The 20,696-nt window shown below is 36.8% G+C and overlaps 1 protein-coding gene across 1 annotated transcript in view; it reads left to right on the forward strand.

The window, feature by feature from the left end:
* Positions 1–20,482, forward strand: part of IL1RAPL2 (interleukin 1 receptor accessory protein like 2) — a 1,181,612-nt gene extending 1,161,130 nt beyond the window's left edge. The window contains exons 10-11 of the mRNA XM_070785442.1: positions 4,988–5,158; positions 17,704–20,482. Coding sequence (XP_070641543.1) covers positions 4,988–5,158; positions 17,704–18,401 — 869 coding nt within the window. The 3' untranslated portion in view covers positions 18,402–20,482. The remainder of the gene's footprint in view (positions 1–4,987; positions 5,159–17,703) is intronic.
* The last annotated feature ends 214 nt before the right edge of the window (positions 20,483–20,696 follow it).

Here is a 20,696-nt window from a genome sequence, read left to right on the forward strand (position 1 = left end):
CTATTTAAAAGTATCACAGGCCCTTATTCAGATATATCTTTAAAATGAGAAATTAGAGCCTGTTCTGACCATGATTATAAGCTCCAACAATATGTATGAAAATGTAGTCAGTTACCTTCAGTTTCTGTATACAATAATTAATACTGGAAAATCTGACTTTTTAACTTGTACACATAAAATAATGAGATGAAATATGCTATTGGGGAAAATTTCACTGTTTTCCAAGTGCCAACGAATGGCTAAATGGAGATGGCAATTAAGAGTGTTAAAGATGCATTGTCTATATGAAAGTACATGAAAGGGAGTCTGCTGTGATTCATTTGCTTTAGGTCATGATTACAAGCAATTTGTTAAAACTTTCTGTAAGTGAGGTGATATAATTTATTAAGTTTATCTGAAATAATTACTTTCATAATCCATATTCAATAATCCAAACTAACTGATCAGTTGTAGTATGTATTTGTAAGATTAAATTCATACTAATATCATAGGTTGCATCCATATCTTCAGTATTGCCCAAGTGACCAAAGATGACAAGTAATCTAGAGCATTTTGGTCAGAGAATTGAGTGTATTGATTCCAAACCAATTATTTTAGGGAAAAAATGCAATGGTGGGGGACTTCAAGGGTTTTCAGCTGGAAGGAAAATTAAAATAGTTTACATGGAACTTGGACCGTAAACACACAATCTCTGTACTAGTTGAATGGAATACTAAAAAGTCAGCAGGTATACAGTGAGGATGAATAAATGAATATTAAAGGCCTTTTAGATATATCCAGTTTCATGATGCCAAATGTCAGCTAGACCGCCTATTGAATTTTTCATTTCTTTATTTAAATATTTTGACATCTCAAAGACACATCATAGTTTTACCCATGTTCATGCTTTCTGTTTGATTCATATCCATAGTAGCATTTCCTGAAAGTCGTTATAAAATGCCATATTTTTAATAAAATAAAATCTACTTTGACTTCTTAAACATCTTTGATATAATTAATTTCATTTCAATTCATCAATGCTTGCTTAATTTATTTGACCTTTGAATTATGCAGTCATTAAATACTTCAGTTCAGTTCAGTTCAGTCGCTCAGTTGTGTCAGACTCTTCGCAACCCCATGAATCACATCACACCAGGCCTCCCTGTCCATCACCAACTCCCGGAGTTCACCCAGACTCAGGTCCATCGAGTCAGTGATGCCATCCAGCCATCTCATCCTCTGTCGTCCCCTTCTCCTCCTGCCCCCAATCCCTCCCAGCATCAGAGTCTTTTCCAATGAGTCAACTCTTCGCATGAGGTGGCCAAAGTACTGGAGTTTCAGCTTCAGCATCATTCCCTCCAAAGAAATCCCAGGGCTGATCTCCTTCAGAATGGATTGGTTGGATCTCCTTGCAGTCCAAGGGACTCTCAAGTGTCTTCTCCAACACCACAGTTCAAAAGCATCAATTCTTAGGCACTCAGCTTTCTTCACAGTCCAACTCTCACATCCATACATGACCACAGGAAAAACCATAGCCTTGACTAGACGGACCTTTGTTGGCAAAGTAATGTCTCTGCTTTTCAATATGCTATCTAGTGTCTACTATGTACCAAGCACCATGAATGATGTATTTACTTACATATTAAATATATTCTTCATCTGGATTAATCCTATACATACACACACTGGTAGTATAGTAACCATTGGGGACATAGTAATCCACAAAGTTACACAGTCTTTGCACTTTAGAAGCTAAAGGATTTAGTACTATTTTTAGCAGAGGCCCAGAAGAACTGCACTGTAAACAGGAACCACTTGCTGATGGTGAACAGGATTAAAATGAAATTTTAAAATGGGAGGGACAGTGTGACAACAGAAAAATTCTTCCACAGACAATTTGTTTCCCTTCATCATAACTTCTCTCTTCATTGGGAATAACTGGCTCTCTCCTTTATAATGCGTTGTGGTTTTTTCTGGCTTCTCAGATGAGCATAGTCAGCATGATTTAATAAAGAGGAAGGCTCATTAGCCTCACATAACAAAGTGGTGTTGCTGAATGGCCATTCAGTTTTAAAACAATTTTTAGGATTTGCTGTTAACCTTTATTTGCATCGTGTCATATCATTGATATTGCTTTATCTGTCTTGCTCCTCTTTGTGAGCAACAGCTGTGGCTATTCATGAGGTTTTCTTGGCTGTCTACATAGAGCTGAAGTGCATTTTTTAAACTGTGGCATCTGTGTCACTGCTTGCTCACTAGCTGGCATTCTAGGCCTTCTGGGACATCTGACACAGTGGCTTTGAGAGCTCTCTTCCTGCTCTTGCCATTTACCATAAGCTCTTCACCTTTAGTTCATCTTAAAGGGACATAACTGAAACCAGGAGCAACCATTTTCCAAAGAATGATGTATTTCTAGAATGGTATGTACAATTTGTTATCCAGACATGTTGAGGGTTAACACAAAGACATCCATGTTCTTTGTCATGACTTGAGATATAGCAATATTTTTCTGAAAAAAAAGTCTTGATCCCTGGGAGAAGGAAATAGCAATCCACTCCAGTATTCTTGCCTGGGAAACCTCATGGACAGAGGAGCCTGGTGGGCTACAGTCCATAGCGTCTCAAAGAATTGGACATGGCTTGGTAACTAAACAACAACAAAAACACCACCTATATTAGTGTATAGGTGAAGCAAGTAAGGATAGGACCAGGAATACGGAGATTAGGCATAGTTGGAGGGCAAATCATCATAGTCTGGACAAGCAATGGGGTAAGAGTCTAGAAGTTCTGGCCAGATGGGCAAAGAGTCAGGTAGTCATAGTGGATGGCTAGCTCATAGTAGATGCCCAACAAAAAACATTGCTGAATGAATTAATAAGTAGTTGAATTTCAAGAGGTTTGTGAGTTAGAGTTATCAAAGTCAGAGGAAACTAGGGTCTAGTCTGACATTATGGAGTTTGAGGCAGCAACACCATCTATCAAGAAAGATGAAATACATTCTGCTCATAGAAATGGATCTGTTTGTCCTTTGGCCTATTTTATTCTTACAGCTGTGTATCATCAGCAACTCTCAGTCCCAGGTGAGTAATTATAGCTGGAGAAAGTCAAGGGCCTGCAGGTGCATCCTGAGCCTGATTGGAACAGGGGCAGAGGTGCTAGGATTACCAGGAGGTTCTTATATTAGCATTGCTTGTGAACATTCTCACTTCCAAGTGGTGTTTTATGCATAACAGTGGAATGTGCCTCATTTGTAAGCCAAATGATCTCAACTACTGGGGCAGTCCTCCATGTGCATGTGTTCCTAAGCAATCAAGTAACCCAACCAAGGCTCACACAAGTCTTTTCTAGCTAGAGGACAGGCTAAAGGGAAGCCTCCTGGCTTCAAGCACCATCTTAATATAAATAACTAGAGTTCCTTTCATGTGGGGGTAGTGAAGCCTGGAACCTTACTAGAATTAGAACAATATAATCCTGACTCAGTTATCACTAAAATAGTCAAAGGGGTCCTGTGTGCTTCTTACCATAGGGTATTTGCTGTTATTGTTTGGTTTCTAAATCATGTCCAACACTTTTGCAACCCCATGGACCATAGCCCGCAAGGCTCCTCTGTCCATAGGATTCTCCAGGCAAGAATACTGTAGTGGGTTGCCATTTCCCTCTCCAAGAATACTGGAGTGTGTTGACACACCCTCCTCCAGGGGATCTTCCCAACCCAGGGATTGAACCCAAGTCTCCTACACTGCCAGGCAAATTCTTTACCACTGAGCCACCTTGGAACCCATAGGATATTTATATCTCCTTATGTGCCTATCATGTATACCTCTTTCAGCAGTTAGAACCAAATTATTAATGGTATAAGGAAAATGAGTGGCTGCTTCATTCTGTAAAGTATATTTTGGTCAGGTTTTAACTATAATCTAATCAGGTTTGTTTTAATGGAAAATATTTCTGTGCTTTAGAAACAAAATCTGAAATGTTTTCTGGTCTTTTAAAATTATTTGCAAGTAACTAGGTTTAATAGTTTCTAAATACTAATAGTTCCATATGAGTCTAGACTCACCACATTAAAATTTTTTCTATAAATAAGGGAATTTTAAAAACCACTATAACTTTTCTAGTGTGTCCCTTCTAAAACCAGTGGGGACTTTGAGTGGCTGTATTCATTAATAAAATCAGGGAAAAACTCTGTGTGTATATACACATACATACACATACACATTTTCTCTTTGGGGAGACTGGCTCTGAGCCAATACAGCAAAGGAGGAAAAAATACATTCTTAAAGCACAGTTAACTCTGACTAAATGGGTGAAAGGAAAACCTAATTTGGCAATATTGGAAGGATGTATGTTTTTAAACAAAGGCTTCTTTTGGAAGTTTGTATCAAATTAGTTGGCCATGGATTGAACAAGAATAACAGGCAATGCACTTGTATAAAACCCAGCTGCTGTCTCTAATATTTGGTAATGAACTGCATTTTGTATATGACGATGACGACAGTAACCAACTGGAAGTATGGCATGTGTTGCAAGTAGAGTCTCCAGGAGTGAGGCTAGATTATTTCGATCTTCCACACTCCAGGGCCCAGCCTCTTTTGGATCTCTTACACATATTTGTGCAAACAAGGTATAGTCTGTGACCAAGTAACAGAGCCAAGCCAACTGGCACAGAAAGAGTTAAGATTCATGACTTTGGTTTATGTAGTCCTTCATTCAAACACACTGAGCTAATCATTCACAACAAAAGTTACAAATAAATCTCTTTTATTCTGTCAAAACTCTATGTTGCCCATTGCATAGCAATTTCAGTTCATATCCCGTGACTATAACTGGATTGTGTTGAAATATACTAGGTTTCTTACGGCATGACACGTGACTTATTTTTTCTAATTGTTAATGATGGTTATTAATTATACTGCTTATTCTAGCCTGTTAATTATTACAGATATTTAGTACTGAAAGAGAACCTACTAATCCTACATACAACCCTTTTGTTTTTCTTTGTATCTAAGACAACAAGGAATATGATGCCTATCTCTCTTACACAAAAGTGGACCAAGATACTTTAGACTGTGACAACCCTGAAGAAGAGCAATTTGCTCTTGAAATACTGCCAGATGTGCTGGAAAAACACTATGGATATAAACTATTCATCCCAGAAAGGGACCTGATTCCAAGTGGAAGTAAGTACTTTTGAGTTTTGTATTTTAAAAGTTTGGTTTCACTTAAGAAGTTATATGGAGACTTCAAATGTCAGAGCCAAGAATTTAGATTTTTCTTACAGGAGATTTTATTAAATTCAAAATTTTCCCCAATGACTGTGTTATGACTTTCTAGCATCCAAAAATTTTTAAAGGCACTCTCACCTATATTTTAGGTATGCTTTAAAAATTGTGATTTAATTGTACATTTTATTATATTGCCTTAGTGCTCTTAGAAAAGTGAAGATCCTTTAAAATTGTATAAGTCAGATCTTTTTTTTTGCATTTCAGATTTTCAATGCATTTCAGTTCCAAAACTGATCTTCTGTCATTGTTTCTACTTATACCTACAATCATTGTCACTAATAACTCTGAATTTAAGACTTGATACTCATTTCCAGATTTACAGAAAAATCCACTTTTAAAAAAACATAACTGAAAGACACACGTACCCAAATGTTCACTGCAGCACTATTTACAATAGCTAGCACATGGAAGCAACCTAGATGTCCATCAACAGATGAATGGAAAAAGCAGCTGTGGTACATAGACACAATGGCATATTATTTAGCCATTAAAAGGAATGCATTTGACTCGGTTCTAATATGGTAGATATTATACAGAGTGAAGTAAGTCAGAAAAAGAAAAACAAATATCATATATTGACTCATATACATGGAATCTAGAAAGACGGTACTGATGAACCTCTCTGCTTGGCAGCAGTGGAGACACAAACATAGAGGACAGACTTGTGGACACAGAGGGGGAAGGAGAAAGTGGGACAAATTTAGAGAGTAACATTGAAACATATATGTTACCACATGTAAATCAGATAGCCAGTGGAAATTTGCTGTATGATGCAGGGACACAACCAAGATGGGTGGGAGAGGGTGGGAGGTGGGAGGGAGGTCGAAGGGGAGAGGGCATACAGATACCTATGGCTGATTCATGTTGACGTATGAAAGAAACCAACACAATATTGTAAAGCAATTATCCTCCAATTAAAAAATAAATAAATAAAATTTTAAAATGTATATGAGGCCATGGGATATGGCACCTCACTGTGTATTTAAATTCTTTTTAAGAAGTTCTAGACTATGGGGAGGGCTTGAGTGCCACTTTTCAATTATGCTACATATTGAAAGTTATATTTGAGTTTTGAGAATAAATTCAGGTTCAAGTAAAAAATATACTTTTTTCCTTTTACTGTTCAGAGTATAGTACATGGTAGTATAAGATAAATACAGAAAAGATATGGCCCCTACCCTCAAAGAGCTTAAAATGTCACTGCAGGAAACTAAAAGTGCTAGAATTAGTTTGCATGTATATATGAACATCCCTGGGAAGAGGAAATTAAACTGTAACCACAAATCAGAATATGGTAATTTATACACAAGGGATAACAAAATTAAAAAGCTTATATTTTCAGTACTTGACTGTATATAGAATATTTTCAGATACATTGTTTCATTCCATCCTTAAGAGCAGGCACTATTATCTTCATCTTACAGATGAGGAAATAAGACCTGAAAGAAATCCAGTATCAGTCAGCTGGCAAATGGTAGAGATGGAATTAGAACCTAGATCTATTTGGTTCTCACTCCTCTAGATCATTATTTATCCCTCAATAATGTTAATTCAAGCGATCAGAAGTCCACCATGGTCACTAGCTGGCAAGAAACAAATTGAAACAACTAAGGTTTGGTTGTTCATCACTTTTTCTCAGTGTGCATATGTATATGTTTGGGTTTGCACGTTGAGTATGCACACTTACACATTCATAGAAAGAAACCAGACAATATTTACTGGTACACTACTTTCAACAAATGTAAGACTTCCTCAGATTTCTTGCCTTAGTCCTCACCTCTTTTCTTTTCTGTAATTTCCTTCATTTTCATGACTTGATTCTTTGGTGTCTCTCTCCCAAATCCAGTGTCCATTTGTATCTTTTCCATGATGACTTCCACCATTCTAGTATAGGCCCTAATCAACTCATTCCTCAATGCCTATTACTGTTTGCCTTCCCTATTTTTCCTCTCATCCATCTAGTCCCACTAATATGTATACCTCCTTCATCATGTCTCTCCCCTATTCAACAATCATATGCTTCACCATTTCTTACAGGATTAAATCTACTAACCCTTAGCTAAACACGTCTACAGTCTAGTGCCAGCCCAGATTTATCTCCTAAATTTTTCTCCTACCATTTCCCTTACCCATTCCCATACTCTAGCCAAACTATGCCTTTCATGTACATTGTATGTCCTTGCAATGCTTTTGTTCATGTTAGTCTTCTATACCTTTGCAAATCCTATTTATCCTCTCCATATCACTGCCTCTGTGAAAACTCCATAATGATTTCTCTAACTCTAGAGTACATGGGGTATAATCACTTGCTTGACTCTAAATTTTGTATTTCTGTGATATTTTGTATTATTTTTGTATGTAGCTTTCTACCTATGTATGTCTTATCTTCTCAGTGAGATCATAAGCTCCATGAGGGCATCTTCTCAGTGAGATCATAAGCTCCATGAGGGCAGGGACTGTCTCTCATTCATCTATATACTCCTGTTATAATCTAACAGAATATCTGAGCTCAGTAGATGCTAAATAGATGCTTGCTGATTTTGTTTTAATAGTGTTGGTTTAAGACAAGAGGAAATGAAATAAATAAAAGTTTTAATATTTTCATGACAGTATCTTGAAAGGCCTTTTAAACAAGTGAATAAGAAAGCTAAAAAGGAGCTTTCTGCTGAAAGAAAATGTAATTCACAGGAATAGTCTCAGTTCTAATGTGTATTTTTTCCGATATTATAAAGAATATCTACAAGAGATTGAGGTTTATCATTAGTGAAATATCAAAAATATCCCCTTAGTATTTTTTGTTTAATTCATTAGATTACTACGTATTTTTTGCATTTTTTGCCAAGAGCATCTTGTTAACTATCAAAATTCTGCAACATCAATTTTTAGATAGTGTCTTAAATTATATTCAGATAATAGCATTACCAAAGTGGAATTTATATTCTATGTCGAGTCACCTTCAGTAGGATTCAGTGTGGATTCAATTTCTGCCTTATTGCATTACAAATTTGTTGGCGCCACAATAGTAGTCTTTATCAACCCCACTAAGTGACTTAAAAATGTCACCCTTCACGTCTGAACATGTCAACTTTGATTATCTTTCTTCTGACCCAGAAAGCAATACTTCAACATTGTGCACATCAGGAAAAGAAATAGGGACAACTTGGAACACAGGTGAACCACTTTACCTGAGACTCAATAGAGGACTCCTGCTTATTATATAAAGAGGCACCTAGTGTGCATGGGTCAGACTGAGACCCATGAGACCCAGACTGAGATCATGAGAGTAAGAGAGATGCATCCGCAAATTATATTTTATTCATTCTCTCAGTTTATTTTGATAACTTGACAGGTCAATTGAATCAACATGCTGTGTTAATTTAGCCAAACAGGTGGTAGAATATTGTATACCTCAATGAGTCAGCTAGTTGATTGGCGAAATTGATTAGTTGTTTTGGTGTATCATACACAGGCCTGAATGTCCTCCTTGACCATGGGATATGAGGCTTATACAAGTCATATTTCCTAGCACGAAAGTACAAGATTTTAACTGAGGACTGTAATACACAACATAAGGGATAATAGGAGGTTGTTGCCTTATTTATTCTGGCATGTAAAGAACTTAATATAAAAATACCCAAGATGATGTTATTAGGATGAAGAGAGATTTTATAGTCCATAGAAGATCATTTTAATTTTTTGAGATGATACAACAATTAAACTAAGCAGGGAGTTGGGTCCTGGGTACTCAGTGGTACATAGGAAGGCTGCTTTTACAAGTAAGGGACAACTATGCAGTTTTCAGATGCAACCACTGGAGGGTGTTTGATTTTAATCCTTCCTTCCTGAATGAGAAAATTCATGTTCTCTGAATTCCGATTTGCGAGTGTAACCTGCAGAAGTTCTTAAAAAGGCCCTTTGACAATTTTTCCTTTCCATCAACATTTCAGAGCTGGCTGAGCAGTCACCATGTCACGATTAACGAGTTTTTCCTTGGCATTTTTAGCACGCATTCAGGAAGTCAATGAAGTATATGAATAATATACTTGATTTACACATGAATGACAGAGTAGAACATTTTGGACTTAGTGTATATGTGTTATTAAAGAAGCTTCTATGGTCTGTAGTCACAGCCATTGGTACAGATTTAACAGGTTATGCTATATAAATATAGACACATTCCTGTGGGGGGGCACTAGTTACAATATTATAAGCTGTGTTTGTCCCTCACATCTCATTTAAAACATGTTGACCCAAGACTGCTCCTTCCTCTAAAAACTAGCAGTGAGGCCTTTGAGGATTGTAAAAGCAGACTTCATAATATCATTCTTGACCTACAACAATAATTTTCTATGAATCAAACTAATGAAATTTTTTACATAAACCCATTCATGTTTCATACCTTCATTTTTGATGTATCTTCAGTTTCTTTTTCACCACTCTCATGGTATTTCAACTCAACCTCATCAACACACAAATCTCTCCAATGCATATGGTTTCAAAAGTACATGAATGTGTCTCCCTTACCTTATCTCCCCCTCCTCCTCCCTCTCTCCTCCCCACCACCCACACACGTGACCATGAGTTCTCAGAAAGCTTGAATGTAAAGATGTCACTTTCCAAGGTGAAGTGCATGTAATTGTACCCTCCTTGCATGCCCTACTAGGGAAGTGTCCTTTGGCCATCATGAACCATCACAGATGGGAAGATCTGACACAAATATTTTTCCTAAATGCTAAAACTAGAAGTCTTTAAATCTGGACATTATTTTCCTGGCAGTGACCTACCTTTCCATTCTTGAGCCTGTGGCCAGAATCTTCCTTATGTTTTCTCAGGTTTGGTGCCTGAATGTGGCAAGAATTCCTACTTTCCAGTAAAAGTTTGGTCTGTCTCTTCCCAGGCTAGAAACATCTGTAGTAGAATAGCAAAAGCAATTTTGTTGCCAACAGGCATCTGAATGTCAGAAGTGACAGGCAACCAAAAGCAAGCCAGATAGAAAACACCCTACTCAAACTGCCTAGAGACACAAACTTGAGAAGTAGAGATTTTCTCACCCGTGCAGCTGCTGGGTTTTGTGGTGTAAAGTACTATACACAGAGCACATTGTGTTCATGGGGCCTAGTGGATCCTTTAGGAATGAACAGATGTGCTCTGAAGCTGACATGTGACCAACAGAACCCAGCTGTGCAGTTGAGATTCTGAGATTGGGGACATTTTTGGATGAGTACCATTTAGGCTTTTGAGTCCATCTTATCTCTGTTTCTGCAGAGATTAGAAAACATAAAAATATAAAAGTTTTTCAACTGATCAAATGGAGAAAATAGCATTCTAAGACTAAAAGTAGAAGCAACCAAATCCTGTAGCTTTTGTTTGCCTTTTAAGAGAAAGTGAGCAGGATCCTGAAGAGTACATGTGAAATACTTAAAAACAATTATAAACTGAGCTAATTCTGGCTGAAGCTTTAGAAAAATCTATAGATGATTAAGTGGACATGAAAGAGAAAAAAGCCTTTCAAAAGCTTTTAGCTCAGTTTCCTCTTCTACCCATAGGAAGACTATGGGGATCTCTATGTGAGTTATTCCTGCATTATTTCACCAGAGAAAGACATTAGTGAATGAAAAATATTATCATACATATGGTTGATCAGCCATGTCTGTTGAAATTATATTTATGAATTTGGCTTCAAATATCAAATTGTCTTTCCATTTTTTTTCATGCTCAATTTTCTGTTTCTCTCACTCAAGAATCCTAGGACTCCTTCAGTAATTTAAGGTAAAAATGATTATGTCTGATTACATTCTTGCATTTGCTAGACCTTCCTCACTATTCTAACCTTCAGTTCTTTAATGGCCATGTGATTGTGCTGACATTGAAATGACAAATGACTGGAGAATACATCTGGTGTCAGATGATCCCTAGTCGCTTCTGAAGTGAGGCATGCAAAAAAATTTTTGTACATGGATCTGTAACTACTCATTGCCAATAGTTTCTCTAATAGCTGGACATACTGGACATCATTCAAGTAAATTGTCCTTGGGGAGTAATAAAATCCTTTTCCAGGCAATCTGACGTCTGTGACCTAAAAAGTGTGAGGCAGGGGTGAAATGCACAATCATGGAAATTTAACACATTGTATACAATTTACTCACATGGAATAAAATTATATATGCCCACCAACCCCTTCATGTTAGAGTCTAGAGAGAGAGAACTGTAAACTGTATCCAATATGACCAGCAAAGTACTGTGGTCAATGGACTGAGGTTTTTCATTCAAAGTTTGAGGTAAAGGAAGCCTCTGTTGTGTAGAATTTCAAACAGAGCATCTACTTTTGGGGAAGCACAGAAAACAGACACCTTAAAAAAAGAGTTGAAGGCCAAGATAAAATTGTCTTAAGTACCAAAGGAACCACAGAAAATACTATATAAGCAGCAAGTTGTCTTTTTCCATATTTATCAAGACTGCACTGATTAGAATGACAAATCTACAGATTTTAGGGCATGAGGTTAAAAGAGAAAAGGAGGGGAAGGACATTTTGCGGACTCTCTGTTTGCTACTCTCCACATTTTCTTTATTTCAGTATCCTCTGAATGTGTTCCATTACCTACCTCTATTCTCAGTGAAGAGGTAAAGAGGAAAGCTAAAGAATTCAGAAATATGGACAACATTCCAGAGTAGATTCTGCCCAGCATCATGCCTTCCTGTCCATCCATTTATGAAACACAAAAGCAAAGGATTCATTACCAAAAATGCAGCTTCCAAAGTCAAAACTAAATACATCATGGTTTCCTGCACTCACAAAGACTCAACAAATCCATGTTAACTGTTGATCAGCTTACTAATCAGAATCAATTAGAACCCTTACAATAGTCAATAGAAAACAAAAATCCTGCCAAAAATAATTTTATCCCTATGAACTATGAACTATCAAGTCAAGGACTTGGAGGAGGGGGCAGGGAAGGTTTTTGTAGGGCAAGTAATATTACACACTGTTTAGAAAGCCCCCTGCTCCCCTCACACACACCTGGCTAAATACAAAAATTTGTAGCCTCAATCTCTGTGGCAGACAACACAGACAGATTCTTACATCTGCCAGAGGCAGAAGCAAGACCCGAAAATTTTCACATCAGCCAAGATAAAGAGTGAGGTTGTCAACCTGTGTAACTCTTTCAATAAGTTAGTATTAAGCATCATTATTTTAAATGTAGGTAGTATTTTCAGTGAGACTACATTATAAAGTACCTCACTGTATGCCTCTGTTTATACCAGAGGTCTAATAACTTTTTCCAAATATATAGTGCTGAATAATACATTTTTTTTCCTTTGATACATGTGAAACCTATATTATTTTTGCTGGTTTCTCCCCACCAGTTATAGGAGTGGATCCATCTCAGTCACAGTCCGAAACCGTCTTGTTTTTAAGTTTTGATATATGAATCTATAGGTTTAATAAATATCATTGCTGATAGCTATTTGTTATGTAATATTCACTAAAATTAGTAGAATGTTATCAATTTTGACACATCCTATCTCACCCTAATGATTTGTCTGTTTAACTGATTTTGGATATACATAGCTGTGAGTATAAGCCTACCAAGATTCTATTGTTTGAACCTGATTAAGTAATAAATTATGCTTTTACCTACAGACTAAGTACTTGTCTTTTAATTTTTAATATGCCTACTACCCCTGATAATGATTCTGACATAAGCAGCAGTGTCAACACAAAAATAATTAATAAAAAAATATATATATTAAAAAAATAAATTAAAAACATAATTTATAATTAATTAGTTTGATAAATCAAATGGTTAGTAGGTAGTAGCAAGACCACATAGAAATTTATGCATAAGAGTGTTTTCTCCTTGTGCTTCTGCCTATATCCAGAGTAGATTTAAAGCCTGGCATTTAGGAGTACTGAGTTCTTTGGAAAAAGTATACACACCCCATTAGAAGAAACTTCTTGGGGCTGCCATTATATTCTTCCTGATTCTACTTTGTACTTTTATTTCTTCTTTCAGTTTACTTTTTTGCTTTGATTAAAAGTGTCCTGTTTTCAGCTTTTGTAGATTGAATCCTACTTTTCTAAATATACTGGAATTTTGGTTTATACAACTGCCCATTTTTTTCTTTACAAAATTGTGAAGAGCACAAATAGGTTCAGTGTAATAGCTTTGTTTCATATCTACTGTGGTTTCATAGCCTTGTTTAGAGAAGCAGAAGTCTCTCAGATACAGCCACCCATAGTTTATTCTGTCATTGTTAAGTTACTTCAAAATTTGCAAAGAAATAACTTAATGTCCTTTCATTTAAGGGATGTTTTATATTTTTATGTGGAAAAAATAGTCTTTTAAGGGATTCCTGCTACTTGGTTGCTAAATTTGCCTGAACAAGTCAGGGCAAGATTTACCAAGTATTCATGTGTGCTGTGAATTTAGGAATTAAAAAAAAAAAAAAAAAACACATTTCTTTATTATCTCTTCATGGTAAGAAACTTTTTAAAATGGCTCCTGAAGGATTCTAACATGTCTCACACAAAACCACAGCCCTACCATGGCAAACACCACTGCCTGTCAGGGACTACACTAGCTGTGGACCAGCAATGCCTTAATTTGATACCTGATTTCTGCTTAGTTTATTTGGAACTTTTCCAAACCTAAACATCCTGATTGGTCTCTAATTTAGGGGTGGCAACCTTTCTCTGTAAAGGTTCAGAGAATAAATATTTTAGGCTTTGTGGGTCATATATGGTCTCTGTTGCATCATATTCTTATTTTTTTTAACCCTGTAAAATGTTTTAAAAAGTCATTCTTAGCTCACAGGCCATACAAAAACAGGGTATGGTCCTAATGGATCAGGCTCCAATTCACAGTCATTGTATGCAGATATGCAGCTCCAGGGGTTGGGGAAAATTCTTTGGTACACTTGCTGCATAGGAACCAGCAACAACTCCCTGGATAAAGATTAGCAAGTAAAAACTATTGTTAACTCTACCTGTTGGGTCCCTTGCTAATTAAGTATTCTTTTCATGATGCCTAGTTCCTTGTTTTTCCCAAAGATACAGAAAGCAAAGATTTAGGAAGGAAGGGAGAAACAGGGCAAAGAGAGGTAAGCAAAAGAGGAAGGGAGAGTAAGAAGGGGAATTGAGAAAAAAAAAAGCAAAGAAGGAGGTAAAAGGACAGGAGAGACAGGACAGGAAAAGGAAAAAAAAATGAAAGGGTGAAAGAAAGAGGAGCAAATGGGTAAGAAAAAGAAAAAACATAGAGAGAAAAACAGAGAGAGCAAGCCAGAATATGGAAGTGAGGGCCCAGTTTCTCCTTCTTTTCCTTAGAGCCAGACAGCTCTTAGAGGCACCTCCCCAAACTGCTTTCAAATATTGAGATTGCTGCCCAGCCACTGATCAGCATCCCAAGAAGTGAAATGTGGGCTTCACATCTGAAAACTTCCACTTGGTTTTTCACCAAGTGAAATGGAACACGAAATTCGGGGCCCAAGAAAGTGGCTTGTGTTTTCTTTGGGACACTTGGGCTGTGTCTACCCAGGGAAAATTTAGATGTACTGACTGACTGACTCCAGTGCATATGATTAATGTATATATAGGGCAAACCAGGATAATTCAGACCTTTTTTTCTTCCAGAGCAGGTTTTCAGCTGGAATTATCTGGATGGTTGCCTCAACTCTCCACTAAGCTTTGCCAGGATAAGCAGAGCCAGTGTAGTATGCTGGAGAAAGGGACCACTCCCTCTCTCCAAGGTTCTCTTCAACACTCACACCCCGTGCAGCTGAGTGTAGTGGGATTCCTCTTGACAGGCATTCCTTCTGGGGGCAAATGCAAATTCTGCCTAATTAATCTCACAGAAGCCCCTCAAACCCTAAATGTTGCATTCTGCTTAACTGTCAAGTGACAAAGTATAATAGACAAGTGAAGGGGGAGAACCATATTAATGGGGCAAAAATTGTATCCTGTTCCCTCCCCCAACAGAGAAAAAGGATAGTAAAGCCAAAGCCTGTGCGTGTGCGAGTGTGCTCAGTCATTTCTGGGGACTCTTTGCGACCCCATAGACTGTAGCCCCTGAGGCTCCTCTGTCCATGGGATTTTCCAGGCAAGAATACTAGAGTAGGTTGCCATTTCCTTCTCTAGGGGATCTTCCCAACCCAGGGATTGAATCCCCATCTCTTGCGTCTCCTGCATTGGCAGGCAGGTCCTTTACCACTGAGCCACTTGGGAAGCCCACAGTCAAAGCCTATGACATCCCAATCAAATTTATTTGTGTGTGTATTGTTTCTCTTATGACTGTGAATGCTTGAGCTGTCATTTTCTTTAAGTAGATAGAAATCTGTATAGCTGTTCCTTTTGTTTTTTTAAAATATAGTTAAAAAGTAAATTAAGCTACATCCCAACACATAGAAATAGTGTTGTTCATATAGGTATCATTTCTGTGACAAATGTGCTCATGACAAAGTTGTACAGATAAATTTTTAAGAATTAAATGTAAAGCTACAATTAATGAGGGAGGAATACTACTTGGGATAACCCCTCAGTAAATCATTTTGTAAAGAATTCTGTAAAAATAACAATTAACTCATACATAATCTGATAAAATTGTGTTTTCATGGACTCCTGCACTTATACCATGATTCTGGCTTGGGTTTTTGTTTTGTTTGGAGGAAAGGTGAAAAGAATAATGGGAAAGATGCATGATAGTTTATTTTACTGTATCTTACAGATTCAACCTCTAATGATGAAGCTTCCCACATAACTTCTTTCTTTTTGGGAGCAGAAAGAAAGGAAGAAAATGAAGAGTCAGAGCTGTTGATACATTGGGATAATATTTTTCCACTCTATTGAAACTTTCTACCTTTCCTTCCATTGTTTCACCAGTTCTATAAATGACAGAGTGATAAATTCCCCATTGCTACTTATGTGGTGTTTTTGTTTTGTTTTCATTTTTACTTTTTGCAGATTTCAATGCTGTTTTTTAAAACATAATCTCTAAAATAAAATTCTGGAGGGGTTAATTTTAATAAAATTCTTAAGGGGTTCCCTCCCCACTTAGAAGTTGCCTTATCACCTCAGATACAGTCTCTGTAACTAGTGCATGAGAAAGTCCTGAAATGTATTAAGTAAAAAGCAAAACAGCAGTTAACAACAATTTGTTAAATGGGCAATTCTCTGTGTACCTCTCAAAAAGTTGTTTATCTGTAGGGTGTAGAGAGAGTTTGCTCTTTTTCACTTGTGAAAGTGTTCTTGCTGCCAAACGGTAGAAATAAAACCCTGGGAAAGAGAAATCATCTGTAAAAATATGCATCTGTAAAATAAGTTTCTCTTTTCAAATGACTTGCACTGAGCTGCTTGGTGGCCCCACACTATGTACTGGACGTGACACCCTGAAAGCAGTCTGTAACCTTGGGCAGATTTGTAGTGACAAATGTTGCTATGCTTCTGTAAGCACTGCTTCTGCTAGAGGGCACTGTACATTAGACAAGGCCTCGTGCTCTGCTTAGTAAAGACAGCTCGCTGTTACAGCACCTGTGTCCAAGTCTCCATTTGTTAACACATGTGTGTGTTTCCCTTTTTGGCGGATAAGGCTTTGGGAAGCCTGGTTGCAAAAGGATTATTCCATGGGATAAACAAACCTAGAGTTAGTTGAGTGCTTTTCTACTAGGAAAAGACCATAACTTATTCACCTTACTTTCAGAATTTTCCCACAAAGTAGAGCAAAGACTTCTCAGTTGATAGACTCCTCCTCCTATACTGACCGTTCCACACCATCCCCCATGCTCCAACTCCACCCCTCACTCCTCCTCTGAACAAAGAGCAGCTGGTTCAAATTAAACTCATGGACACACACACACCACTTCCCTATCTCCATGTTTGAAGAACAAAATGGAGAAACTAAGGTTGCAAATAACAGAAGATATTCTGAGAAACAAGCTATGATTTTAGAAGAGATTTTCCACCATCTCTTTCATAATTATCTTTGAAGTATAATGTAATATATATAAATTATGTACATAGACCCCTCTACTTGTTTAGTAGTTGGAAACTGAAGGAAAAGCAAACCAAACCCATAAACACAGTGACCTTCATTAAAAGGCTCCATTTCTCTCTTCATCAACCCACTGATTGTTCACTTAGAATATTAGCCTGAAGGCTTATCTTGAATTAAATGATTCAGTAAATAAAAATAACTGAAATACACCTAAGCTCTGAAGAAGTCAGTTTATATTAGCTAAAACACTGTAAGTAATGGTGAGGGGAAAGAAAAGTATTAGAATTTTTTTTTTTTTTAGGCAATAAGCTTTCTGAGTGTGCAATACAAGAAAAGAAAAAGTGATGTACCTTAGTGAAAGACTGCATCTTTGCTATACTAGAATGCAAACCTACTGCTTTAAAGACTGGGAATGTCTTTGTTTTACTCTTTCTCTCTTTCTGTGATTTGTAGCCTACGTTGAAGATCTCACAAGATGTGTTGAGCAAAGCAGAAGACTTATTATCGTGCTAACTCCAGACTATATTCTCAGACGAGGATGGAGTATTTTCGAATTGGAAAGCAGACTCCATAATATGTTAGTCAGTGGAGAAATCAAAGTGATTTTGATTGAATGTACAGAATTAAAAGGAAAGGTGAATTGCCAGGAGGTGGAATCACTAAAACGCAGCATCAAAGTTCTGTCCCTGATCAAGTGGAAGGGACCCAAGAGCAGCAAATTAAATTCTAAGTTTTGGAAGCACTTAGTATATGAAATGCCCACCAAGAAAAAAGAAATGCTTTCTCGGTGCCATGTTCTGGACTCTGCAGAACAAGGACTTTTTGGAGAGCTGCAGCCTATACCCTCTATTGCCATGACCAATACCTCGGCCTCTCTGGTGTCATCTCAAGCTGATCTCCCGGATTTCCACCATTCAGATTCGATGCAAATGAGGCATTGTTGCAGAGGTTACAAACAGGAGATGCCAACCACCACCTTGCCAGTACCTTCCTTAGGCAACCACCACACTTACTGTAACCTGCCTCTGACACTACTCAATGGACAGCTACCCCTTAACAATGCCCTGAAAGATAACCAGGAATTTCATAGGAACAGTTCCCTGCTACCTTTATCATCCAAAGAGTATAGCTTCACCAGTGATATTTGGTAGTCGAAAATCTGAAGTCCTCTGAACAGCTATGTGTGCATACAAAATTTCTCCTATACCAAGCAAAAAGTACACCTAATAACATTGAGGTGCTGAAAAAGTGTTCAAAGAATACCGCACAGAAATCACTTTTGTATCTAATTTTTGTTTACATTTCCAGAATAGTGGGGGGATAGAAGGACCTGCTTTTGTAGTATAGTACCTTGTTCCAATGTACAGTTTTGATTTCTTCCTTAAAAGAAAACAATTTTAAATTCTATTGTTTTAGAGTAGATTTTATGATACTACTTAGACAGCAACTTTGGTAGGTAAGCTATGTTCCCCATATTTATGAATATTTCCGTATTCACATAGTATTTGAAAGAAGAAAAACTTAAAGACTTTAATTGAATTTGAAAATTCTGAACTAAGTTTAAGAGGAAACGAGAACTTTTATAGAGTAACTGAAAATCAGGAATTATCAAGAAAGAAGTGTTGAGACATCCCAACTGGAAGATTGTATGTAGAGGAAGATCAGTTAAGAAAAAAATGTGGTTGATACGTTTAGAACTTCTTCAACATAATGGACAACTTCTGTATACTAAATCAACAGTGCATGATGACAGCTTTTAGTTTTATTAGGCAAGCACATTTTCTGTAGGCAAACTGGTAGGTAGGTAAACAACGTGCATTTCTTAAGCAAATGAATAGATAGGCTGTTAGCTCTTTTAGAATGATGTTTAACAAACCGTATGGCTTTTTACCCTATTAACAAACTTTTACAAATTTGAAAACACATTTTAAGTTCGGCATTTTATTGTTTGCTAACAAATTGAGATTTGGATTTTTTCCAAATGATCTCTTGAGTTGCTATAAGTTTTACATGAAGATGCTCACATCTTCCTTTTTTGCAATACCGTTGGAGTCTGAATTTAAATAAATATTGACTGCAAGAGTCAGCAGTAGAAAAGAAGTTACACAACAATATTCACAGATGAAGTGCTAAACGATTCAAGTTTACTAGTGGTAGAGAAGCAATTGCAGTGATTCTCATCTGAAATGTAGTTGTGAAACAGACTGTTCTGAATATACACAATATCTGCTTGGCCATGTGTGCAAGGCTCCTTCAGAAGTATCTCTGTTCTTGGTGCTTCAAAGAGTATATTTTATAGACTAAACTTCTTCACCCTCACAAAGTGACTGTGATTGTACCATATCAGAAAATCCCTGTGAATATTCTAAAATCTTATGGATTTGCTGTAAGGAATGTGCCCCTATTCTAGTACTTATTGTGAATTACTTCTTTGTGTTATTTCCAGTGAACTTTGGTGTGCTGTCCACAAAGATTACTGTGGGGGTCAATTAATTAAGGTTCATTCTGGCATTTTGCGTATGGTTCTTAAATCATGTTTGGGGGCGAATATAAACAAGGACAAGTGTACACAGTGTGTAAAAATGAAGAATTTTCCCAGTCCTGGTAACTGTGAAACACAAATGTTTAAGAGAACATTAGGTAATATGTTTTTATTATTTATTTCAACCTCTCTACATGATTGATTCCCTATAATCCATGGGTTTTGTTCAAAGTACTTGTTTTTCTGTTGCTTTTCTATATCCAGATGCTCGGAAAATGCATTATGCACAAATAGTATGTTAAACCTTAGGAGTGATATACCTTCATTTCACACTGGGACAATTAGTTGCTCCTTTAAAAAGTAATGTTCAGCACATAGGTGTTTTATAGATACATTTTTTTCCACTGAGAAAGGTGATTTTGCTTCTGTAGAAACTATAGGTATTTCAAAATGGAAATTTATCAATTCTGAACTGTTTGCCAAGTGTTACAAAGTTGTATTTACTCTCATTGTTCTTTAATAATATGTGTAGTTACTAAGTTAATAACCTGCATGAAATAGTATATGTTTAAGTGACCAATTGTACTTTTTATTATTTTGTTTTTCACAGAAGTCTAGATTAATTCAAATAGAATGTTCAGTGGTATTTTTAAACTAATAGTTCTGTATTGAGCATGCCAGTTCTGAAAATATAACATGGGTCTCTCTGCTTCCTTTATTTACAATGATTAAACGTGGGTAGCAATTTGAGTTGGCTGGCCACAATGTGTCCTTTCACTACAAGTAGGTACTCAAAAACAGAGCATTCACACTTGTGTTAGGGAACTCGACAAGAAACCTTTTCTACCATTTTCAGGAACCAATGTGTACACTATCTATAAAAATTTATTTCTAGATGGCAATTCAAAATTCAATTTTCATCTGAGAATTTTTAAAAGATATAACCTGTATGGGCATAATAAGT

This window comes from Bos indicus, chromosome X, assembly GCF_029378745.1.
Source record: "Bos indicus isolate NIAB-ARS_2022 breed Sahiwal x Tharparkar chromosome X, NIAB-ARS_B.indTharparkar_mat_pri_1.0, whole genome shotgun sequence".
Lineage (NCBI taxonomy): Eukaryota > Metazoa > Chordata > Mammalia > Artiodactyla > Bovidae > Bos > Bos indicus.